Consider the following 19,681-nt stretch of genomic DNA (forward strand, 5'->3'; position numbering starts at 1 on the left):
GGGACAGTTGAAAATTTCTGCCCTGACCGGGACTCGAACAAGGGATTTTTTTTTTTTAAATCTCGTTTTGTTCGCTTTCGTTCGTTCCATCTGCTCGGGGCGGACGTCGTAAGACATCCATTTACGTTCGTTGTTGATCCATTAACTCCGTTTTTTTTATTACAGAGGGCTGCTAACCCTCTGACCGAACACGCGGAGCTACTGTGCCGGCATCCATCTGAGCCACCGAGGGAACAGAGGATAATACGACTGCAGGTATTTATCCCTTGCACGCTCCCCGTGAGATCCACATTCTCAACTTAATGTCCACACACTACATTCGTAGTGCCCCTGCCCACTACCCTCTTCTTCTGTGCGGATGCACACGCATTGCCGGAACTCTTACGAGACTCGGTAAGATTGTCTGCCGCGGGCAATGAGTGTAATGGGCAGGGACACTACGAATGTAGTGTGTGGACATTAAGCCGGGAATGTGGGTCCCACGGGGAGCGTGCAAGGGATAAATCCCTGCAGTCGCACTATCCTCTGAGCCCTCGTTGGCTCAGATGGATAGAGCGTTTGCCATGTAAGCAGGAGATCCCTGGTTCGAGTCCCGGTCGGGGCACACATTTTCAACTGTCCCCCTTGATGTATATCAACGCCTGTCGACAGATTAGGGTCTTGATTTAATTATCATTTCAGTAAAGCTTTGTGTCGCGCACCCATCAAGAGTAGACGAGTGGGCCTTCAGCTCCGAAAGCCCATATCGATCATGTTTCGTTGAATGGTTCCCAAGCTGACACAGACACTTGTTGCTGGCCCAGCATTGAAATCTGCAGCAGTTTGCGAAAGTGTTGGAGTTCTGTCAAGTGAAAGATTCTCTTCAGTCGTCAGTGGTCCCGAACTTGCAGAATCTTTTTCCGGCCGCAGCGACGTCACATATTTCATGTTTTACCGGATTCCTGACATTCACGATACACTCGTGAAATGATCGTACGGGAAAATCTCGACTTCATCGCTACCTCGGAGATGCTGTGTCTCGGAGATGCAGACACTTGTTGTCTTATATAGGCATTCCCGACCGCAACGCCGTATTCTCCCTGTTTACATATCTCTGTATTTCAATAACCATGCCTGTACCAGTTTCTTTGGCGCTTCTGTGTATTTTGGATGGTTTTTCCATTAAATTAAAAATCTTTACATGAATATAAATTCTGATTGCTGCAATGGGAAGGACAGTTCAGTTCCTGTAAGAAATAGACACTGCACATTTATATTCAGTAATTTCTCATGACATAGAGCGCATAAACTGAATTTGACCCTACAATAAAAATATGAATTTGTTAAATTTTAATTTATGGGTGGACTACTTCACACAGGATCGAGTATGATACGTCAGTGTGTTCAGATTTTTAGCGCACAAAAGTGAGTTGTTCTATAATGTTGTTGTTGTGGTCTTCAGTCCTGAGACTGGTTTGATGCAGCTCTCCATGCTACCCTATCCTGTGCAAGTTTCTTCATCTCCCAGTACCTACTGCAACCTACATCCTTCTGAATCTGCTTAGTGTATTCATCTCTTGGTCTCCCTCTACGATATTTACCCTCCACGCCGCCCTCCAATACTAAATTTGTGATCCCTTGATGCCTCAGAACATGTCCTACCAACCGGTCCCTTCCTCTTGTCAAGTTGTTCCACAAACTCCTCTTCTCCCCAATCCTATTCAATACCTCCTCATTAGTAATGTGATCTACCCATCTAATCTTCGGCATTCTTCTGTAGCACCACATTTCGAAAGCTTGTATTCTATTCCTGTCCAAACTATTTATCGTCCATGTTTCACTTCCATACATGGCTACACTCCATACACATACTTTCAGAAACGACTTCCTGACACTTAAATCTATACTCGATGTTAACAAATTTCTCTTCTTCAGAAACGCTTTCCTTGCCATTTCCAGTCTACATTTTATATCTTCTCTACTTCGACCATCATCAGTTATTTTGCTCCCCAAATAGCAAAACTCCTTTAGTACTTTAAGTGTCTCATTTCCTAATCTAATTCCCTCAGCATCACCCGACTTAATTCGACTACATTCCATTATCCTCGTTTGGCTTTTGTTGACGTTTATCTTATATCCTCCGTTCAACTGCTCTTCCAAGTCCTTTGCTGTCTCTGACAGAATTACAATGTCATCGGCGAACCTCAAAGTTTTTATTTCTTCTCCATGGATTTTAATACCTACTCCGAATTTTTCTTTTGTTTCCTTTACTGCTTTACAACTGACACTAATTTTGTGTGGAGGGACGGTAGAATCTGCGAGCGCAACGGCCTGATGGCTAACTTCAACGCTAATTAACTCGAAAACGCCGCAACGTAGCGAATTTTTTTCTTAACAGTTATTTCTCTGCACAACCTACCCTGCCACACCCTTAAAGCTGTTCAAGACAGTTTCGGATCACCCGGTAGAAAGGACAACAATTGATGCCAAAAGACAACAGGAATATTTCAGACTAGGTCAAAATAATTTGGTTAGAGGCAGTTAGACAAGATTTACAGCATATAAACAACACAGAAGCAAACGTCTACCATTTGGAATGTCACCACGAAGACGTTTTAAAAGAAAACTGGCAAGAAATGGTCAGAACATTGGAAAAAGAGACACAGTGATTTCATGAAGAAATTTTAGGAGGATAAGAGGCCACAAACATATTCTGGGAGGATAATGAAGTGAAAAATATGAAGACAATTTCTAACATGCTCTTTAAGTGGAGGAAATGAAGAAAGAGGAGTTACGGAAATTATATAAATTGTATGGAAAAGGTGAGGGGATCAGATGAAGTTTGTTTCAGATGGGGTTGTTACGGAGGTAACGAATAGCGTTCGCGTCCATAGCCTGTGTCTTTTCCTTCGCTTCATCCAAATTGAGAAAGTAGCCAATGACTAGCAAATCATCTGACTTTTGTCCACTTCGTCTAACATGGAGTAAGCAGTGCGACGCAGTGGTTATTGCAATCGAGGCGAATGTAGCGTACTATGTAGTGGCGGGGTTCAAGTACTGCCTTCGGCCATTCAGATACGGGTTTTCCCGATTTGCTTAACGCAACTACCGGGACCATTCCTTAAAACACTCAGTGAATGACTACTTTACCCCTCTTCGTCCAAGTTGAGACAGCCCCCTGTGGCACGACCACAATGTCAATGAAGAGTTAAAATCTTCTCCCTAGTTCGGAGCTCCGCGGTAACAAGAATTGTATAATCAATGTAGATTATGGATTTCTGTAACGGGAACGCAGGACACGTCGTAAATCATTCGTACAATAGCTTGTGACCTCGCATAATTTCTCATTTGTCAATACAATCGGTATTCAGATTTCGAAGTATTCGGCGGAAGCTGTTAAAAAGATTGGCCCGTCGAGTTTCAGCCTTACCGGATTAATGGGAGCCCCCGCGCCTGCGCAGTGGCGTCTGCCGAGGCCCTCTCCCGTAGTAACGGCGCGCTGCCGACAGATGGCTTCGTCGCGCTGAAACGCCAGTCGCGCCGCTGTTGTTCTCGCGCCCGCGCGCGCAGGCCGCTTAATCTTCCTCGCTCTGCCGCCCGTATGTCGTCGCTTTAATTACCGCTGTTCAGCAATAGGGCAAAACTCGGCGAGTGTGTGCGATGCTCGGGCCGGAAAGAGAGTCGGGCGCGTAGTATCGAGTGGAGCGGCGGCAGACGCGACGCGCACCCCGCGGCGGCGGCGGCGAGAAGCGGGCGCGAGCGCCAATCACTGACCTAGACCCGGGTGACGTCACCGGCTCGCTCCCCTCGCGGCACTACGCCAGCGGCAGCGGGAGCGGCGGGCAGTCGGCGGTCGCCGGGGGATGTGTTGTGAGGTGTTGCGCGTCGGAGGCGACGTCGGCGGTGTGTGCGGCAGCGTCGACTCAGCCGTGGGCGGCGTGGCAGGCGGCGGCAGCAGCCGAGACCCGCACAGGGGAGGAGGCGGGTCCCGCCCCCAGGCGCCGCAGCCCCTCGCCGGCCTGCACAGTAAGTCGCCTCGGCCAGCTGCCGCCTCCCCCGGTCTCGGCTACCGGCATTGATCACATTTTTATCCACGCGTGTCTCGGATAGGGAGTGCGCAGTGTGTTAGCTCGGCTGGAGGGCGCCCTTCGCCGTTCTTGTTCAATATTAAAAGGCTGCGTATTGCCTGCCAGATCGTTAACAGGTGATGCACTGATCTATAACGAAGGACTACAGTGAAGAAAACCACTACACAGGTATACTGACAGACCTGGATAAGATTTCAAAATTGTGAAAGTATAGCAGCTTGCGATATCCTGAAATATGAAACTGTTCATTTCACAACATGCTAAACTATAGCATTCGTATGCTTACAATAACGACGATTCACATCTGGAGTCAGTCAAGTAGCTAGGTGTAACATGTGCGGTAAATGAAGTGGAATAATCCCACAGCCTCAATCGTAGGTACTGGAGACGGCAGACTTGGGTTCATCGGTAGAATACTGGATTGCTCTCAAAACTAGCGTGCGACCCACTTTAGAATATTGTTCAACTGTGTGGGATTCACACCACAGAGAAGCAACTGGAGACGCTGAACGTAGGCAGCGATGGGCAGCACGAATGGTCACAGGTTTGTTTGACGCGTGGGAAGGTGTGACGGAACACTGGAAAACTGAGCTGTCAGACACCTGAACACAGACGCTAACTCTCCCGTCAAAGCCTACTCACAAAGTTTCAAGGACCAGCTGTAGGTGACTAATCGCGGAATATACCACATTCGCAGTACGTGCCGCGACGGCAGGATTAGACCAAGTACAGTGCACGGAGAGACGTATGGGCGTCAGTCTTTCTGTATATGTAAATGGAGCGGGAGGAAACCCTAATACGTACTTGAGTGGCAAGTACCCTCCGCCATGCGCTTGGCGGAGCACGCACGCACACGCCTGCCCACGGTACACGCAGAGGGTGTCGGCCGAGCCGCCGCGCCGTAGTCGGTGCCGCTCTCACGCACTGGACGTCTGTGGCAATGCGGCTCTTCTGCACTGCTGTCCAAGGCAAGGCGCTACTCCAGGTTCGTTGCTTCTGCCTTTCTGAGACCTGGTTCCAAGTTCTATCTCGCCCTCTATAAAATGATTGTGAATGGCAGCGAGTGTTAACCGACTGTTTCGTTTTTCTTGCCAAAATATCACATTTTCGACGTTACGCAGATATTATGTCTCCACCTGCAGGTAGTAGTGCCAGTTCACGTGCGATACAACCCGTCAGCACACGGCTGCAAAGTCACACACAGATTTTTGAGCGTTACATTTGATTCTTAACGCATCAGTGCAGCACCCAACCTCAGTGAATGTGCAAAAATGCCGGACACCTGCCCTGGTGAAAGAGCTGGTGGTACTGCCCGTGGAAACCTACTACAACTGTGAAACAATGGTTCCGGTTTTATTGTGGACGTAAAAGACGTGACTGGCAGCAGCGTATGTTACGATGGTGAAAATGAAATCACAGTTTACAAGGGCCGAAATGATGCGTTTGTCTTGCGGATGAATGTGCACGACGTACGACGCCCACAAGAAGAGAATAAAAAATGTGCACATATCGGACAGCTAATTAACAATTACGGAATCTAATCGGGGAGAAAAGTGTTTTATTGTGCAACGTGACTAAAAGAAGCCTGATAAAGCACATGCATTTATGGTAATGGATAAAAATGTGAGAGGCAAAAACTGTAGCTAAATTCATGGAGGTTATGGAATGGAAGCTGCGAAAAGATGAAGGGACTTGCACGCGATTAACTATCATTAGTAGCTGAAGGCTAGAACGATAAGAATCATGACGAATTCTTTACAATGCTTTGTGCTTTTCACCAAATACTAAAGCGAAAGTACTGCTCCTAACCTCACGCACCGATTTTAAAAGCGTCAAGGTGGCATTTCTTTCAAGCTGTGCAGTGGCTCTCCAGCGCTCAGCAGCTACTGGAGGAAGAATATGAGGCCAAGTTCGACTTCTCTACAATAGTTTACTTCACTCTGAGAAACCATGAGCAAGTAATCTGGCCTCCCACGTTTTGCCTGCGACAAATTCTCCCAGAATTAATTTAAAAGTAATTTTCATGACCCCGGTTCTGACAGAGTTTTTCGCTTGTAAAAAAGCTGCTGGAAATGTAAATCCTCTCCCGTGCAGTCGCAATAATTGGAAACCATCTCGCCTGATATCTGACTGAAAACACCCAGAGTCTACAATAGGTCACAACTCCAGCATCTCGCCTTAGAGGTAGAGAATAAAAAGTTCTTGACAGCTTACTTTGTTATTGAAATCGTATTCTCCGATTTTCTTTCAAACTCTACACGCCATTGATTAAAAGAGGCGAACGGAAACAGTGTGCTCTACCGGAACAGAGGACCGGGCGTCCTACTTATGACTGCATCGGCCCTGCGGAGTTCCGTGGCAGGACGCCTGTGCGCCAGGGCGATTCTCCCCGTGACGTAGGACCCCAATTATTACGACACAACATCAAATCTTAAGCATTCTAAAGTTATCGAGGATAAAAACACAGATAGAGAAAGATTATATACAGCTTATGCAGAAACTAGACGGAAGTGGTAAGAACCGAACCGTACCAGAGGGAGCCACTTACTGAGAATGTAGTCAGACAAGATGGTAGTTTTAGCCCAACCGCAGCGTTATAAAAAATCACACGAGTACATAGGGCAAGCATTAAAAGGAACGAAGGAAAAATTTGAGAAAGGAACTAAGTGCATGGAGAAGAAATTAAAATTTCAAAGTTTTTCGATGGCATTTATACGAGAGTTGGAACTTTAATAGTGGCAACTATTTATTTACAGCTCGTACAAAATAGATAGGTGTTTCAACGTTTTACTGACCTTCAAAGTAGTCATCAGCATTGTATTATAACCCGTTGCCAACGATGTGGAGTTGTGTTGACAGTTCTAGCGGCGCGGTCTATTGCCCGACGAATTTGTAGCAGTTCTGAAGCGAATGCCGTGAAGTGTTTGCGTCAGTTTAGAAATCGAGTTGAACTCTCGAGGGCTTATGTCAAGGGAGAGCAGTAGGTGGTATAGCACTTGGCAGCCCCATCAGTCAAACAAGTCAGTAACAACTCGCACTGTACGTGCTTGAGCATTATCCTGCAAAATGATGGTCAGGTCATGCAGAAATTTATCATCACTTCTGTCTCTAGGCTGGTCGTAGGTTGTGTTCCAAAAATGAACAGCATAGAAACAGAAGTGACGACACTTTCTGCAGGACCTGACCATCATTTTGCAGGACAATGCTCAAGCACGTACAGTGCGAGTTGTTACTGATGTGTTTGACTGATGGGGCTGCCAAGTGCTATACCACCTACTGCTCTCCCTTGACATAAACCCCCGTGAGCTCAACTCGATTTCCAAACTGACGGAAACACTTTACAGCATTCGCTTCAGAACTGCTACAAATTCGTCGGGCAATAGACCGCGCCGCTCGAACTGTCAACACTACTGGCACGGCTAAGAGTATCTACGACTTCCACATCGCTGGCAATGGGTTATACACAGTGCTGGTGACTACTTTGAAGGTCAGTAAAACCTTGAAACATGCACCAATTTTGTACGAGCTGTAAAAAGTTCCAACCCGAGTAATAGTGTCAGAGGTGTTGGAAGATTATTTAAATGGAACAAATACTGTATTGAAAAGAGGTTATAATGTGGTCGCCCATTAAAATAAAACATGGGTAATGGGGATCAGTGGAATCAATGTGGGTGGTTTTTGGAGAATTAAATTACCATTTCCAGCACGAAAAGTAGTGGACGAGTTGAGCTATTTGGGCAGCAAAGTAACTAACGACGTCAAAAGTAAACGGGGTGTAAAAGGCAGACTAGAAGCATCAGTCAAAGGGTTCCTGAAAAAGAGAAGTAAGTTAACATAGTAAAAGTGTTAGGAAGTGTCGTCTGAACGTTTATGTCTGGACTGCAGCGTTATGTGGACGTGAAACGTGGACCGTGAACAGTACAGATGAGATGAATCTAGCGTTTCAAAATGTAGTCTCACAGAAGAATGCTAAGGATTATATGGGTAGGTCTCGAATAACTGAGCCAACTGGGGGCAAACCAAATTTATGGCATAGTATGAATTGAAGAAGGCATAGATTGATACGACGCATCTTAAACGATCAAGAAAAAGCTAATGAAGAGGGCCTTGTTGTGGCAAAGACTGGTTTGATCCAGCTTCACACTGCAGGTCCCTTCATCTCTGCATAACTGCTGCAACCATCTTCCACTTGAAGTTGTTTGCTGCAGTTAATTCCTGGTCTCCTTTACCGTCCCCCCCCCCCCCCCCCCCCCATATCAATGTAATTGTTCCTTCGTGTCTTACGATTTGTCCGATTGACTTACACCTTCTTTTAGTGAAAATGTGACAAATTTCTGTTCTACCCATTTCATTTCAGTGCTTCCTCATTATTCATACCACCGGCCCAACTAATATCTAGCTCTCTTCTGTATCAACACCCTGCTAAAAGTCACAACTATTTTCTTCTCTTTACTGTTTATAGACCACGTTTCACTTCCATACATCAAATAAAAACTTCCTAAAATTTAAATTTGCGACTGATATTCTTTTTCAGAGAAGTTTTAGTTGGTGTTTCGTGTCTGTCTTTTACACCCTCATCACTTGTGTCATTGTTGATTATTTTGCTTCCCAAATAGCAAAGATCGTCTTCTACGATCCGTTTTTCATTTGTTAATCTCATTCCTCCGGCATAATCTGTTTCAATTCGGCTGCAGTCGATTGTGACAGTTTTACGTTTCTACAGGTACAGTCTTTTCAAGACTATCCACTCCGTTTCACTGATCTTCCAAGTACTTTGCTATCTGTAACAAATTAAACGTCTCTGGTAAACCTTGAAGTTTTCAGTTCTTCTCCTTCAGCTTAAATTCCCTTTCCAAATTTCTCCTTGTCGTCGTCTAAAGCTCACTCAGTGTCCAGATTGAATAATATCGGGGCTACGCTACAACCCTGCCTTACTTCCTTCACAACTACTGCTTCTCTTTCATCTTCTTCGATTCGTACAAATGAAATCTTGTTTCTATAACTGAAGATAGTCTTCCGCTGCCTGTAGTTTACCCCTCATAACTTCGGAATTTTAGAGTTTGTTCCAGTCAGTATTTTCAAGAGGTTTTTTTTTTTTTTTTTAGATACAAATGTTGCAATTATAGATTTTGATTTCTTTTCATAAACAGATTATTTATAACAAGCTAGCTGGTTATATAGACATATCGACATTTACCGTGGAAGAACTCGATAACGTAACACACTGCCAGAGATGCGTATTCACATTATAATTATATTTGGCTGCTCTAAATAATATGACGTGATCTTTTCAAAGGAGTCTCAGCCGATTCGCATACCTGCCTTGACAAAATGAACCAACATTGACTGTAATCGTGATGGCGTCGACTTGCACCTACATGATAACGTCACGTGGCCGTCAGCCGCCAGCAATACGCCCACGCAGCTGATACGCTGTACAGTGCGGCGCGCATGTGTCTAGGGTACCTCCCTCACCTCTGTGCCGAGATACAAACACCTCTTGAATCCAACCACATTTGCCTGGTGACCATATAGTCGTATACTGTCTAAATCTGAAATCAGACGTTCCTTTCGTGCGCTATAGACGTGGTTAACATACAAGAATAATCGGGACGAGAGAGACGTAAGTTCTCATCCGACCGTCCTGATTTAGGTGTGCGATTTTTCAGTAAATCACTTGGAGGAATGTCCTAATGACAAATCTTCAGCCGCCCCGCCCCTTTTCGAATCCGACCGAGGTGTTTTGTGGTTAAGACATGGCGTTCTGAAGCAGCGGTACCGAAACCTCACCATCAGGCTTGTCGAAATAATATGACGTAATGGTATTTTCAATGGACAAGCTGAACTAACATTGACTGTAGCGATGAAGACACCGCCATGCTGCATAATCCATGCGCGGACGAGTCTGTGCGCGCAGAAGTAAAGCGATGACAAACAGAAGAATCCCTTGAGCACTAGGGTACCACTATTCAATAAACTCAATTCAGTTACGTGACGTTCTGCAATTTGATGAACTCAGAATAGGTTACATATTCATTGCAGCGAGAATATCGCTTCAAGCATCACAAAAGAACAAACTGCCTCATACAGGTGAACTAAATTTAAAGTGTGATGATGCAGCACAGTTTCCGAACAAACTTGTAACACGTTAAGTAATATACAGAAATAAATCAGTTGGTTTTCCCTTCCTAACTAGGTCAAGTATTTCGACACAACGCCAGTTTTGCAAGAAGAAACCGGAAGTTGGCGAGCGCGATTGATTCAAATCTATAAGATGGAATATAATGCCGTAAAGTAATTTTTAGACGTGGACGCTGTGCCCATAACGGAAATTCATCACCATATTGGCGAATTTACTGCTTAATTTTCAACAGCTTGCATTTACTCCGTAATTAACGTAATAGAAAGACATCTACAATTTAGTACACCTATGTACATTGCTTTCGTTGACTACGTAAAAAGCATTTGACAAGGTAAACAGAACAGACTTCCTTCAATCCTTACTCGACAAGTTAACCGCAGCTTTTAGTAAAACTAACACAGTATATGTATGATACAACATACTTTCAAGTTTTAATTGGAGCGAAATGACCCAAGGACGTCGAGAAAGGTGCCCTTTGTGACATATTCACTTTGATCTATACTTGATAAATAATTGTCAAAAATTGTTATCAAAACACCTGAAAAGAAATAACTCTGCTATACATAACAATGCTCACAATAGACAAACAAGTTATTTTAGCTGGAAATAAGGAGAACGTTACCTGCTTGTGAAAGTAGCAAGTCAATATAATTTAAATATTTGCACGCCATAACCTCTCCGTTTGCCAGGTATTATGATACCTCACTTTCAACATTTTTTGTACAGCGCAATGTGCATATTTGTGCCAACAATCCCACAAACGCAGAACGCGACCTGGAATTGTTGCGAACGTTTGCCAGCCCTTATAAATAACCTTGGTTTGCCAGTAAACGTCGCGGCAGTGTAAAAGGAGTATGCGAGCTGTTGCCGCGCTGCTAGGGGAAACGAACGTAAATGGAACTTTTTAATGTCGTTTCCCATGTATTACACTTCATTTAAGTACGCTAGTCATGGTTATTGTGCTTGATAACTGAAATGCAAATTTACGCTGAATTATGGGTCAATAAATGAGAGTATCAATTTGATACTTTGATCTTTTAACATGGGAACACAAACGATAGTCACAACAGAGACTGATGTTTTGCGTTTACTTATAATACTCACAGACGCTGAAACTTCGGCCCTAATAAATCAGATAGACCCAAAACGCTCTGATTTATAGTGTGAAAACAGCGAAGATGATTTTTAATTGAATGTCAGACTGATTAAGTAAAACCGTAACTCTTCTTGGAAAACTTTAGAAATGAAGAATCTCTATACCAGTTGCAGCACGATTTTAAACCAATAGGGAGGAAAAATGACAGGATTCTTACAGGCACATGGATATAGAAGTTTAGAATTCTCTTAAGGTTTTTTAAATAATTAGGAACTTCATTGTTTAGATAATGGATTGTAGAAATTACAGATTTTTTCTTTTCTCATAAACAGATTTTTACCAACCCAAATTACTGTACAACAGCCAATATCCAGTTATAATCTTTGGAAGCCATTTCAGTATTTTTAAGACCGTATAAATGACATTTTTTGTGAAAGTAACTGATTTGCTAATTTAAGAGGTTCATGAAAATCATTTGATACCAATTTAGATAAAGTGAAAACGTCTTTGGATGTTGGATTTACTCAACAGTAATTGGTTATCCACGTTTTCAAATGGTTCACATGGCTCTGGGCACTATGCGACTTAACTTCTGAGGTCATCAGTCGCCTAGAACTTAGAACTATTTAATCCTAACTAACCTTAGTAATCACACACATCCATGCCCGAGGCAGGATTCGAACCTGCGACCGTATCGGTCGCGCGGTTCCAGGCTGTAGCGCCTAGAACCGCTCGGCCACCCCGGCCGGCGTTTGAAAATGTTTCGGTCTCAAGGAACAAGAATTCCCGAAGTAGTACACAATATTTCCAGAAACAGTTTCTTTCTTCTACGAGTCAACCTTAACGTTGTTGTCGATAGTTCTGCGCGCCGATATTATAAACAATCTGATCGCTTCAGGAAAGTGAGGACTATGCTAAACACCGTTTGAGACTCGTGTCTGAAGGCCCCATGGTCTACAGACATTTTCACCGACGATCAAATGATCGCATTTAAACAGTGGACTCGTTAAAGAAGACTTACGGACTATACCAGTTCAGAGACTAGAAATCTACTCTGTAGGAATCAGCATAGGTTTCGAAAAAGACGGTCGTGTGAAACCCAGCTCACGCTATTCGTCCACGAGACTCAGAGGGCCATAGACGCCGGTTCACAGGTAGATGTCGTGTTTCTTGACTTCCGCAAGGCGTTCGATACAGTTCCCCACAGTCGTTTAATGAACAAAGTAAGAGCATATGGACTATCAGACCAATTGTGTGATTGGATTGAAGAGTTCCTAGATAACAGAACGCAGCATGTCATTCTCAATGGAGAGAAGTCTTCCGAAGTAAGAGTGATTTCAGGTGTGCCGCAGGGGAGTGTCATAGGACCGTTGCTATTCACAATATACGTAAATGACCTTGTGGATGACATCGGAAGTTCGCTGAGGCTTTTTGCAGATGATGCTGTGGTGTATCGAGATTGTAACAATGGAAAATTGTACTGAAATGCAGGAGGATCTGCAGCGAATTGAAGCATGGTGCAGGGAATGGCAATTGAATCTCAATGTAGACAAGTGTAATGTGCTGCGAATACATAGAAAGAAATATCCCTTATCATTTAGCTACAAAGTAGCAGGTCAGCAACTGGAAGCAGTTAATTCCATAAATTATCTGGGAGTACCCATTATGAGTGATTTAAAATGGAATGATCATATAAAGTTGATCGTCGGTAAAGCAGATGCCAGACTGAGATTCATTGGAAGAATCCTAAGGAAATGCAGTCCGAAAAGAAAGGAAGTAGGTTACAGTACGCTTGTTCGCCCACTGCTTGAATACTGCTCAGTAGTGTGGGATCCGAACCGGACAGGTTTGATAGAAGAGATAGAGAAGATCCAACGGAGAGCAGCGCGCTTCGTTACAGGATCATTTAGTAATCGCGAAAGCGTTACGGAGATGATAGATAAACTCCAGTTGAAGACTCTGCAGGAGAGACGCTCAGTAGCTCCTTCACCGAGGAGACAAGCAGTATATTGCTCCCTCCTACGTATATCTCGCGAAGAGACCATGAGGATAAAATCAGAGAGATTAGAGCCCACACAGAGGCATACCGACAATCCTTCTTTCCACGAACAATACGAGACTGGAATAGAAGGGAGAACCGATAGAGGTACTCAGGGTACCCTCCGCCACGCACCGTCAGGTGGCTTGCGGAGTATGGATGTAGATGTAGATGTAGAGTGGATGTGACAAAACATCATCTATACACACAAACTGATTTCTCAGATGGTAGTGAGTCAGGTGAGGAGACCTTTGAGACGGGAGCTGCAGAAACGCCAAAACTGAGGACAGTGCCACAAATGCCACATACATTTGCAAGAAAAAATTGTGCAAAGCATTTGTCTAAAAAACAGATCAAAATGCCGACACTCACACTGGAGCTCGTTGACATTTGTGAGATGTACGTCACCTATAGTGTCCCTTTGTTTTAACAATTGCATCAGACAATTTCAAATCCAGGTGTTAATTAAGTGCATATGTATGACAGTTGTATAGCATAAGACCCAAGGTGTCATATACGATATTTCCTGTCAGACCCTTCCGGCCGCAATGCAGGTTTTTTCAACATCGTATATCATCTCTTGTAACCCTAAGGCAATAAAAAACCATAGTTTGTTTTCATGCCACTGTGTTTCTTGCTGTGAATGTGAAGAAGATAAAAGTAACGGCATTTACAGGATGAAGGCCAGTAAGGGCCAAAGAAGTGTTTAATAACGCAATCGTAGAACAAGTTAACCAAGTCTTTTACCACAGACGTTATATTGTATCAATTGAATTCTGCAACTCTATTGCACAAACGGCGTTTTAAAAATAGGATTATATATACATCGCACAAGTAATGTCAGGTAAAGACATTGTTGTTTGGATGTGAATGTTAGATACCTGCAGAGATGTGATTTCTGAGAGCAACAACAGTGGCTTGACATCACTTGAGAGGATGAGAAATGAAAATAACAGAATATAGTTACTGTATTTAATGTGGATGAAGGAATAATAAAAGTACATCAGCGAATGAAAGGAACAGTTCACAGGAATGCACTGGTAAAATGTAAGCCGAAACAAGGGCTACAGAAGATCGGTCGGGCAGATGGATCCAACGAAGTACGTGTATAAGGGACAAACCAGAGCTTGTATTATCCTTAAGGCTGAAGATGGTCATGAGAGGCGGATGGCTTAAAGAAAGCCAGTTATACCGTGATGAAAATACGTAGGCTACTGCGGTCGTTGTCAGTCTCCCTAAAATGCCCATGAGTGTCCCTAACAGTACTTAAATAAGCCGAGGTTGCAGCGGCCTTCTACAGAGCAAAGAAGGTGCACTCTTATGGAAGACAGTCCACGTGACAGACGTCTCAAAACAGCAACATCATCAGAAAAGACCGAGAAAGTGCAGTGGACAATGGGCGATTAAAGGCGTGGGGCGCCTCACGTCGTAATAACGTCAGACTTTAACGCAACACTCATATCACACGGAAAGTTAACTGAAAGAAAGTCTTGTGGAACTTAAATGTCGCGTTTAAACGGTGACCAAAACCGCAACCCAGAGCGAGTGTGCCAGCATTACATAATACAGAAGCTAACTGACTATATGCCCCGAGGTATTACTATGGTCGAAGGGTTGTTATACAATCACCTCAATATTTGGAGACCACGATATGTTAATCTTGTAGCATCATAACTATATTCGTAACAAAACAAACAAACCATGTAACCAAGTATTATTATATTTCGTGATGTGTCTTGTAAATAATAGCATAAACTTTATTAAGATAACATACATAAGTTCCTTTATAATACTACTTAAATACAACTCCGTGCTATATTCGCGGTACTTTAATATTCGGACTCTTTACAGAACTAATCATTTCAAGACTAGATTTTGTGGAGCATTAAATGTTTCGATATCTTGTCGGGTTGCTATTCTGTTTTATCACTTATTTCAAACGCTGCGGTATACTGCAAATGACCTTTTTTTAAATAGTCCGCATGTAGACTGCCCCAATCTTCTTTTAATGGACGCGTCAGAGTTTCCTTGGAAGATACTGGTGTTTTTCTAATACGTCGTCCAGTTCTCCACACACATTCTCGATGGGGTTGAGATCTGGTGATTGAGGTGGTGGTTGTAAGACTTTGGGGCAATTGTACAACAAATATTCCTGCACAATGCGAGCCTTATGTTTCTGGTCATTACCCTGGTAAAACTTGAACATGTTTGATATCCCCTGGTTCAGTACTAGTCATATTTGACCATAATACTGTCGATGAACACCAATTCGCGCGGTCCAAATATCGATATACGGCCCCAGACAAGAACGCTGCCACCTCCATGCTTTACAGTCGGTTTAATAGTTGTGACTGTAAATTCTTCGTTCTTCTTCCGCCACGCCATGCATGATTCGTCCACCAGACCCAAAAACGTTAAATTTACTTTCGTCGGCAAAAATGACGTCGCTCCACCATATTTCATCCTTCGCAATAAACTCACTGGCAAAGTACAATCTCTTCTTTTGATTCTGTTCATTCACATACGGCTTCCTGGCCACTCTTCCATCGTAGCCACTTTGCTTTTCTCGTAAAATATATATCCACACACCAGATACTAATTGAGCACACGTAATGTTTTTGTTAACTCAAGAAAACTTGAATTTATGGTCTCTAGGTATTTCAGTACACTTTTATTCATGTACGTGTGCGAGGGCCATCAAATACTACACCCCCTCAACACGGAAATTCAATAATAAAAAAATTAAACAAAAATCCTAAGTGCCATCGCCACTTTAAATCTGACCTTAAGTGACAGTCTAAGACAATTCTGACTCCCTTCAGGCGTTGACAATACGCGATCCGCCAAGTTCCCTACTTGAATTCGGCCACTCGTCACTTTAGCTATCAAGTTTTTCTTTAGCTGCGTGCTGCTTGTAAAATGGGTCCTTTATTTTCTCGTCACTTATCCACTAAACTACTGGTGCACTCTATCACAATATAGTGAAACAGTTCGTATTTATTCGAGCCAATTCTCGGTCCGCTGTAAGATGGTGGTACTTAAACAACAACTACGAACATGTGTTCGAGGCTTTCCCTTCTCGACACACACACCAACCACTACCAAACCACTTCAACAAAACGGCTAACAACCCAATTACCTCTGGGCGAGCCGCGACCACTAATCGTAAAACACGGACAGGATATCGGTTCCACCGATTCCCAAACACTCGGCACTACAAATCTACTTCTCTAACTAGGCTCACGCTGGATTTACCACAACAAACTTTACGAGCGAAACTGCCCACAAGACGACAATCAATTGGCTTAGCGTTGGGAGGAAACAACCGTCACAGCCACGTATATGAGCAGGGGCATAACAGACTAAATAGCCACGCTGCCTTCGCGACCTGTACTGGTATTACCAATAAAAACTCCTTTCCCTCTCCCAACCGCTGCAGTGCCTCACTACACCACGCAGTATGTCGCCCTACTATCAGACCTACACGCACACCGATATATCGGTGAGAGGTCTAATGGGAACTAACTAACTCTTTCTGTCATTCCATAGGAACCATTTAAAACGAACAAACGCGCAGCGCCACGCCAACTTTTGACAGTTAAGTAATTATTCGTTGCTGCTGTCGGTTCTCTACGACAGCGGCCGGCTGCTCCGCGTCGCTCAGGCAGCATCGCTGAAGTCGCGCGTGCTCACCATCTGTTTTTTCGTCGACGCTCTCCGATCATCTACAACATTTTTTTTTTCTTAATACATCGTACACGTATATTTGCAGTAACCACCGGGTGTTTTTTATTAAGTTATCGGGTAGGACGCTCAGCGCTAGTAAGGGCGTTTTGACACAGCACACTCTGACGATCTCTGCCACAGTACTCTTACTCATGTTGAGCGTGGCAGCAATTTTTCTATATGATTTACATTTCGCGTCGTGAAAACTCACAACTGTCGTATCTCAAAACTAGTATTAGCTTTGCCGTGGCATCGTACCGTCTGGACTGTCGACCGCGCTTTTGAAACACGCGCTTGCCTTTTGTAAACGGTGAAAACAAGTGCGGCACTGCCATCTGTCCGGATATTAAACTAACGTGACCATCGAAGAGTGCTTTATTTCAGTGGTATTATTTAACAAGTGGTATACGTGGTGTAAACATCATTCATACTATTGTTTACTGGACATACTGGGTGATCAAAAAGTCAGTATAAATTTGAAAACTGAATAAATCACGGAATAATGTAGATAGAGAGGTACAAATTGACACACATGCTTGGAATGACATGGGGTTTTATTAGAACCAAAAAGCTACGAACATTGAAAAAATGTCCGACAGATGGCGCTTCATCTGATCAGAATAGCAATAATTAGCATAACAAAGTAAGACAATGGAAAGATGATGTTCTTTACAGGAAATGGTCAATATGCCCACCATCATTCCTCAACAATAGCTGTAGTCGAGAAATAATGTTGTGAACAGTACTGTAAAGCATGTCCGGAGTTATGGTGATGCATTGGCGTCGGATGTTGTCTTTCAGCATCCCTAGAGATGTCGGTCGATCACGATACATATGCGACTTCAGGTAACCCCAAAGCCAATAATCGCACGGACTGAGGTCTGGCGACCTGGGACGCCAAGCATGATGAAAGTGGCGGCTGAGCACACGATCATTACCAAACGACGCGCGAAAGAGATCTTTCACGCGTCTAGCAATACTTTTTTGTTGTTGTTGTTCTAATAAAACCCCACGTCATTCCAAGCATGTGTGTCATTTTTACCTCTCTATCTACATTATTCCGTGGTTTATTAAGTTTTCAAATTTATACTGACTTTTTGATCACCCGGTATATCTATCTTCACATAATACGTGGATATATTATTTTTTCTTTTATTCAGAATACAGTTGTGTTGCAGCGAAGTAAAAATCTCTTAGTGTCCGATTATTAAGGTTATTCACTGTATACATTTTCGTATTGGTGGTAAGCAAGGAACCGTTTTGTAAATTCGGAATGTTGGAATATTGTTCGCCCTTTGTGTTCCCAGTCAATAGCAGCTGTTTATAAACTCTCGAAAGTATGGACAATGTTTGTATTGTCATCATGCGGACGGGAGGCATTAAGCGAACGTACGTAAACCGTTAACAGTTGTACATGAGGCTTCAACTGATGAGCGGCTTGCCGTCAGCCGCATTTGACCCCTCCTCTCATTTTCACACTTACCGATCTATAAACAGCAACGATGCTGTAGAGGGAAGGGACTGCGCTTGACTATCGTTGATGCGCTCCGCGATTCTTCAGTCACGTGCGTTTCCTGTGTCGTTTTAAACAATTTTCTTTTACTTTTGTGCTGCGAAAATGACTGTCGGCGGGAGCTTTACATCAGCGACGTCCTGTAACTTGCGACTCAGGAAATAAGGAATATAGCGATAAGAAATCGAAAAACGTAACGTTTGGGAGTAGACGTGTAAAAAATTTGACTTCGAAAATAAAACTATGGAAAAAAACCGATCTGGTACGTATTATTTCTTTTACTACCCATTAGAAGACGTTCCATATTTCGTATATTTGCCAAGATCATCACCTTCAGTGCTTACAATGTATCTTCGAGTTTGCCCCGGGTTCCCGGGTTCGATTCCCGGCGGGGTCAGGGATTTTCTCTGCCTCGTGATGGCTGGGTGTTGTGTGCTGTCCTTAGGTTAGTTAGGTTTAAGTAGTTCTAAGTTCTAGGGGACTTATGACCACAGCAGTTGAGTCCCATAGTGCTCAGAGCCATTTGAACCATTTTTTCGAGTTTGCCCCGTATACTAACAGCCAAAGCGGTTTCTTGTACGTCTTCTAAAGCGATTATTTCTGTAGTTTCGTCCGACTTGTATCCATCTCTTTTACTCGAGGTATTACTGCACGGAAGTACTGTTTCACATTTAAGTGAAAATGTTCGCCATTTCTTGGAAAGGATCCCAGAAGTACAGTCTTCTTAGCGTCGCGTCGCCGATAACAAACTTTTCTTTCTTCTGTCAATTTTGCTCCACAGTACGGCCGCTGTATGTTGTCTTCAAGAGCAAATGCTTCGTCTCCAACTAAGCTGAATGGAAGAGACTCGAGTAAAAGGTAGAAGCTTCAGCAGATTTAAATTGTTACCGTTCATTTTCCTTTAAGGGTCCTATTTTTACAAAATGGCATGTCTCGACTTTTTCTGCATGAACCTACGTCTATTAATGTGAAGTCATAGTGAGCGTCACAAACAGCTAGTAACACGATTGAGACGGTTAAAAGCAAATGGGTCTAAATGGCAAAATCATTATTCTGAGAAAATTAGGATCAAATTTTGTATCAACTTTAAAATTCTCTT

General features: G+C 43.4%; 1 protein-coding gene across 2 annotated transcripts in view; it reads left to right on the plus strand.

Annotated features, from left to right (window-relative positions):
- The first annotated feature begins 3,579 nt into the window (after positions 1 to 3,579).
- Positions 3,580 to 19,681, plus strand: part of LOC124544898 (putative fatty acyl-CoA reductase CG5065) — a 386,147-nt gene continuing 370,045 nt past the window's right edge. The window contains exon 1 of one of the 2 annotated variants that reach the window (XM_047123629.1): positions 3,580 to 4,009. In XM_047123629.1, the coding sequence (XP_046979585.1) occupies positions 3,843 to 4,009 (167 nt within the window). In that variant the 5' untranslated portion in view covers positions 3,580 to 3,842. Of the gene's footprint in view, positions 4,010 to 5,007; positions 5,053 to 19,681 lie in introns of those variants that run through there. The other variant, XM_047123630.1, reaches the window with a different exon arrangement.

Source organism: Schistocerca americana, chromosome 8, assembly GCF_021461395.2.
Source record: "Schistocerca americana isolate TAMUIC-IGC-003095 chromosome 8, iqSchAmer2.1, whole genome shotgun sequence".
Taxonomy (NCBI): Eukaryota; Metazoa; Arthropoda; class Insecta; order Orthoptera; family Acrididae; genus Schistocerca; species Schistocerca americana.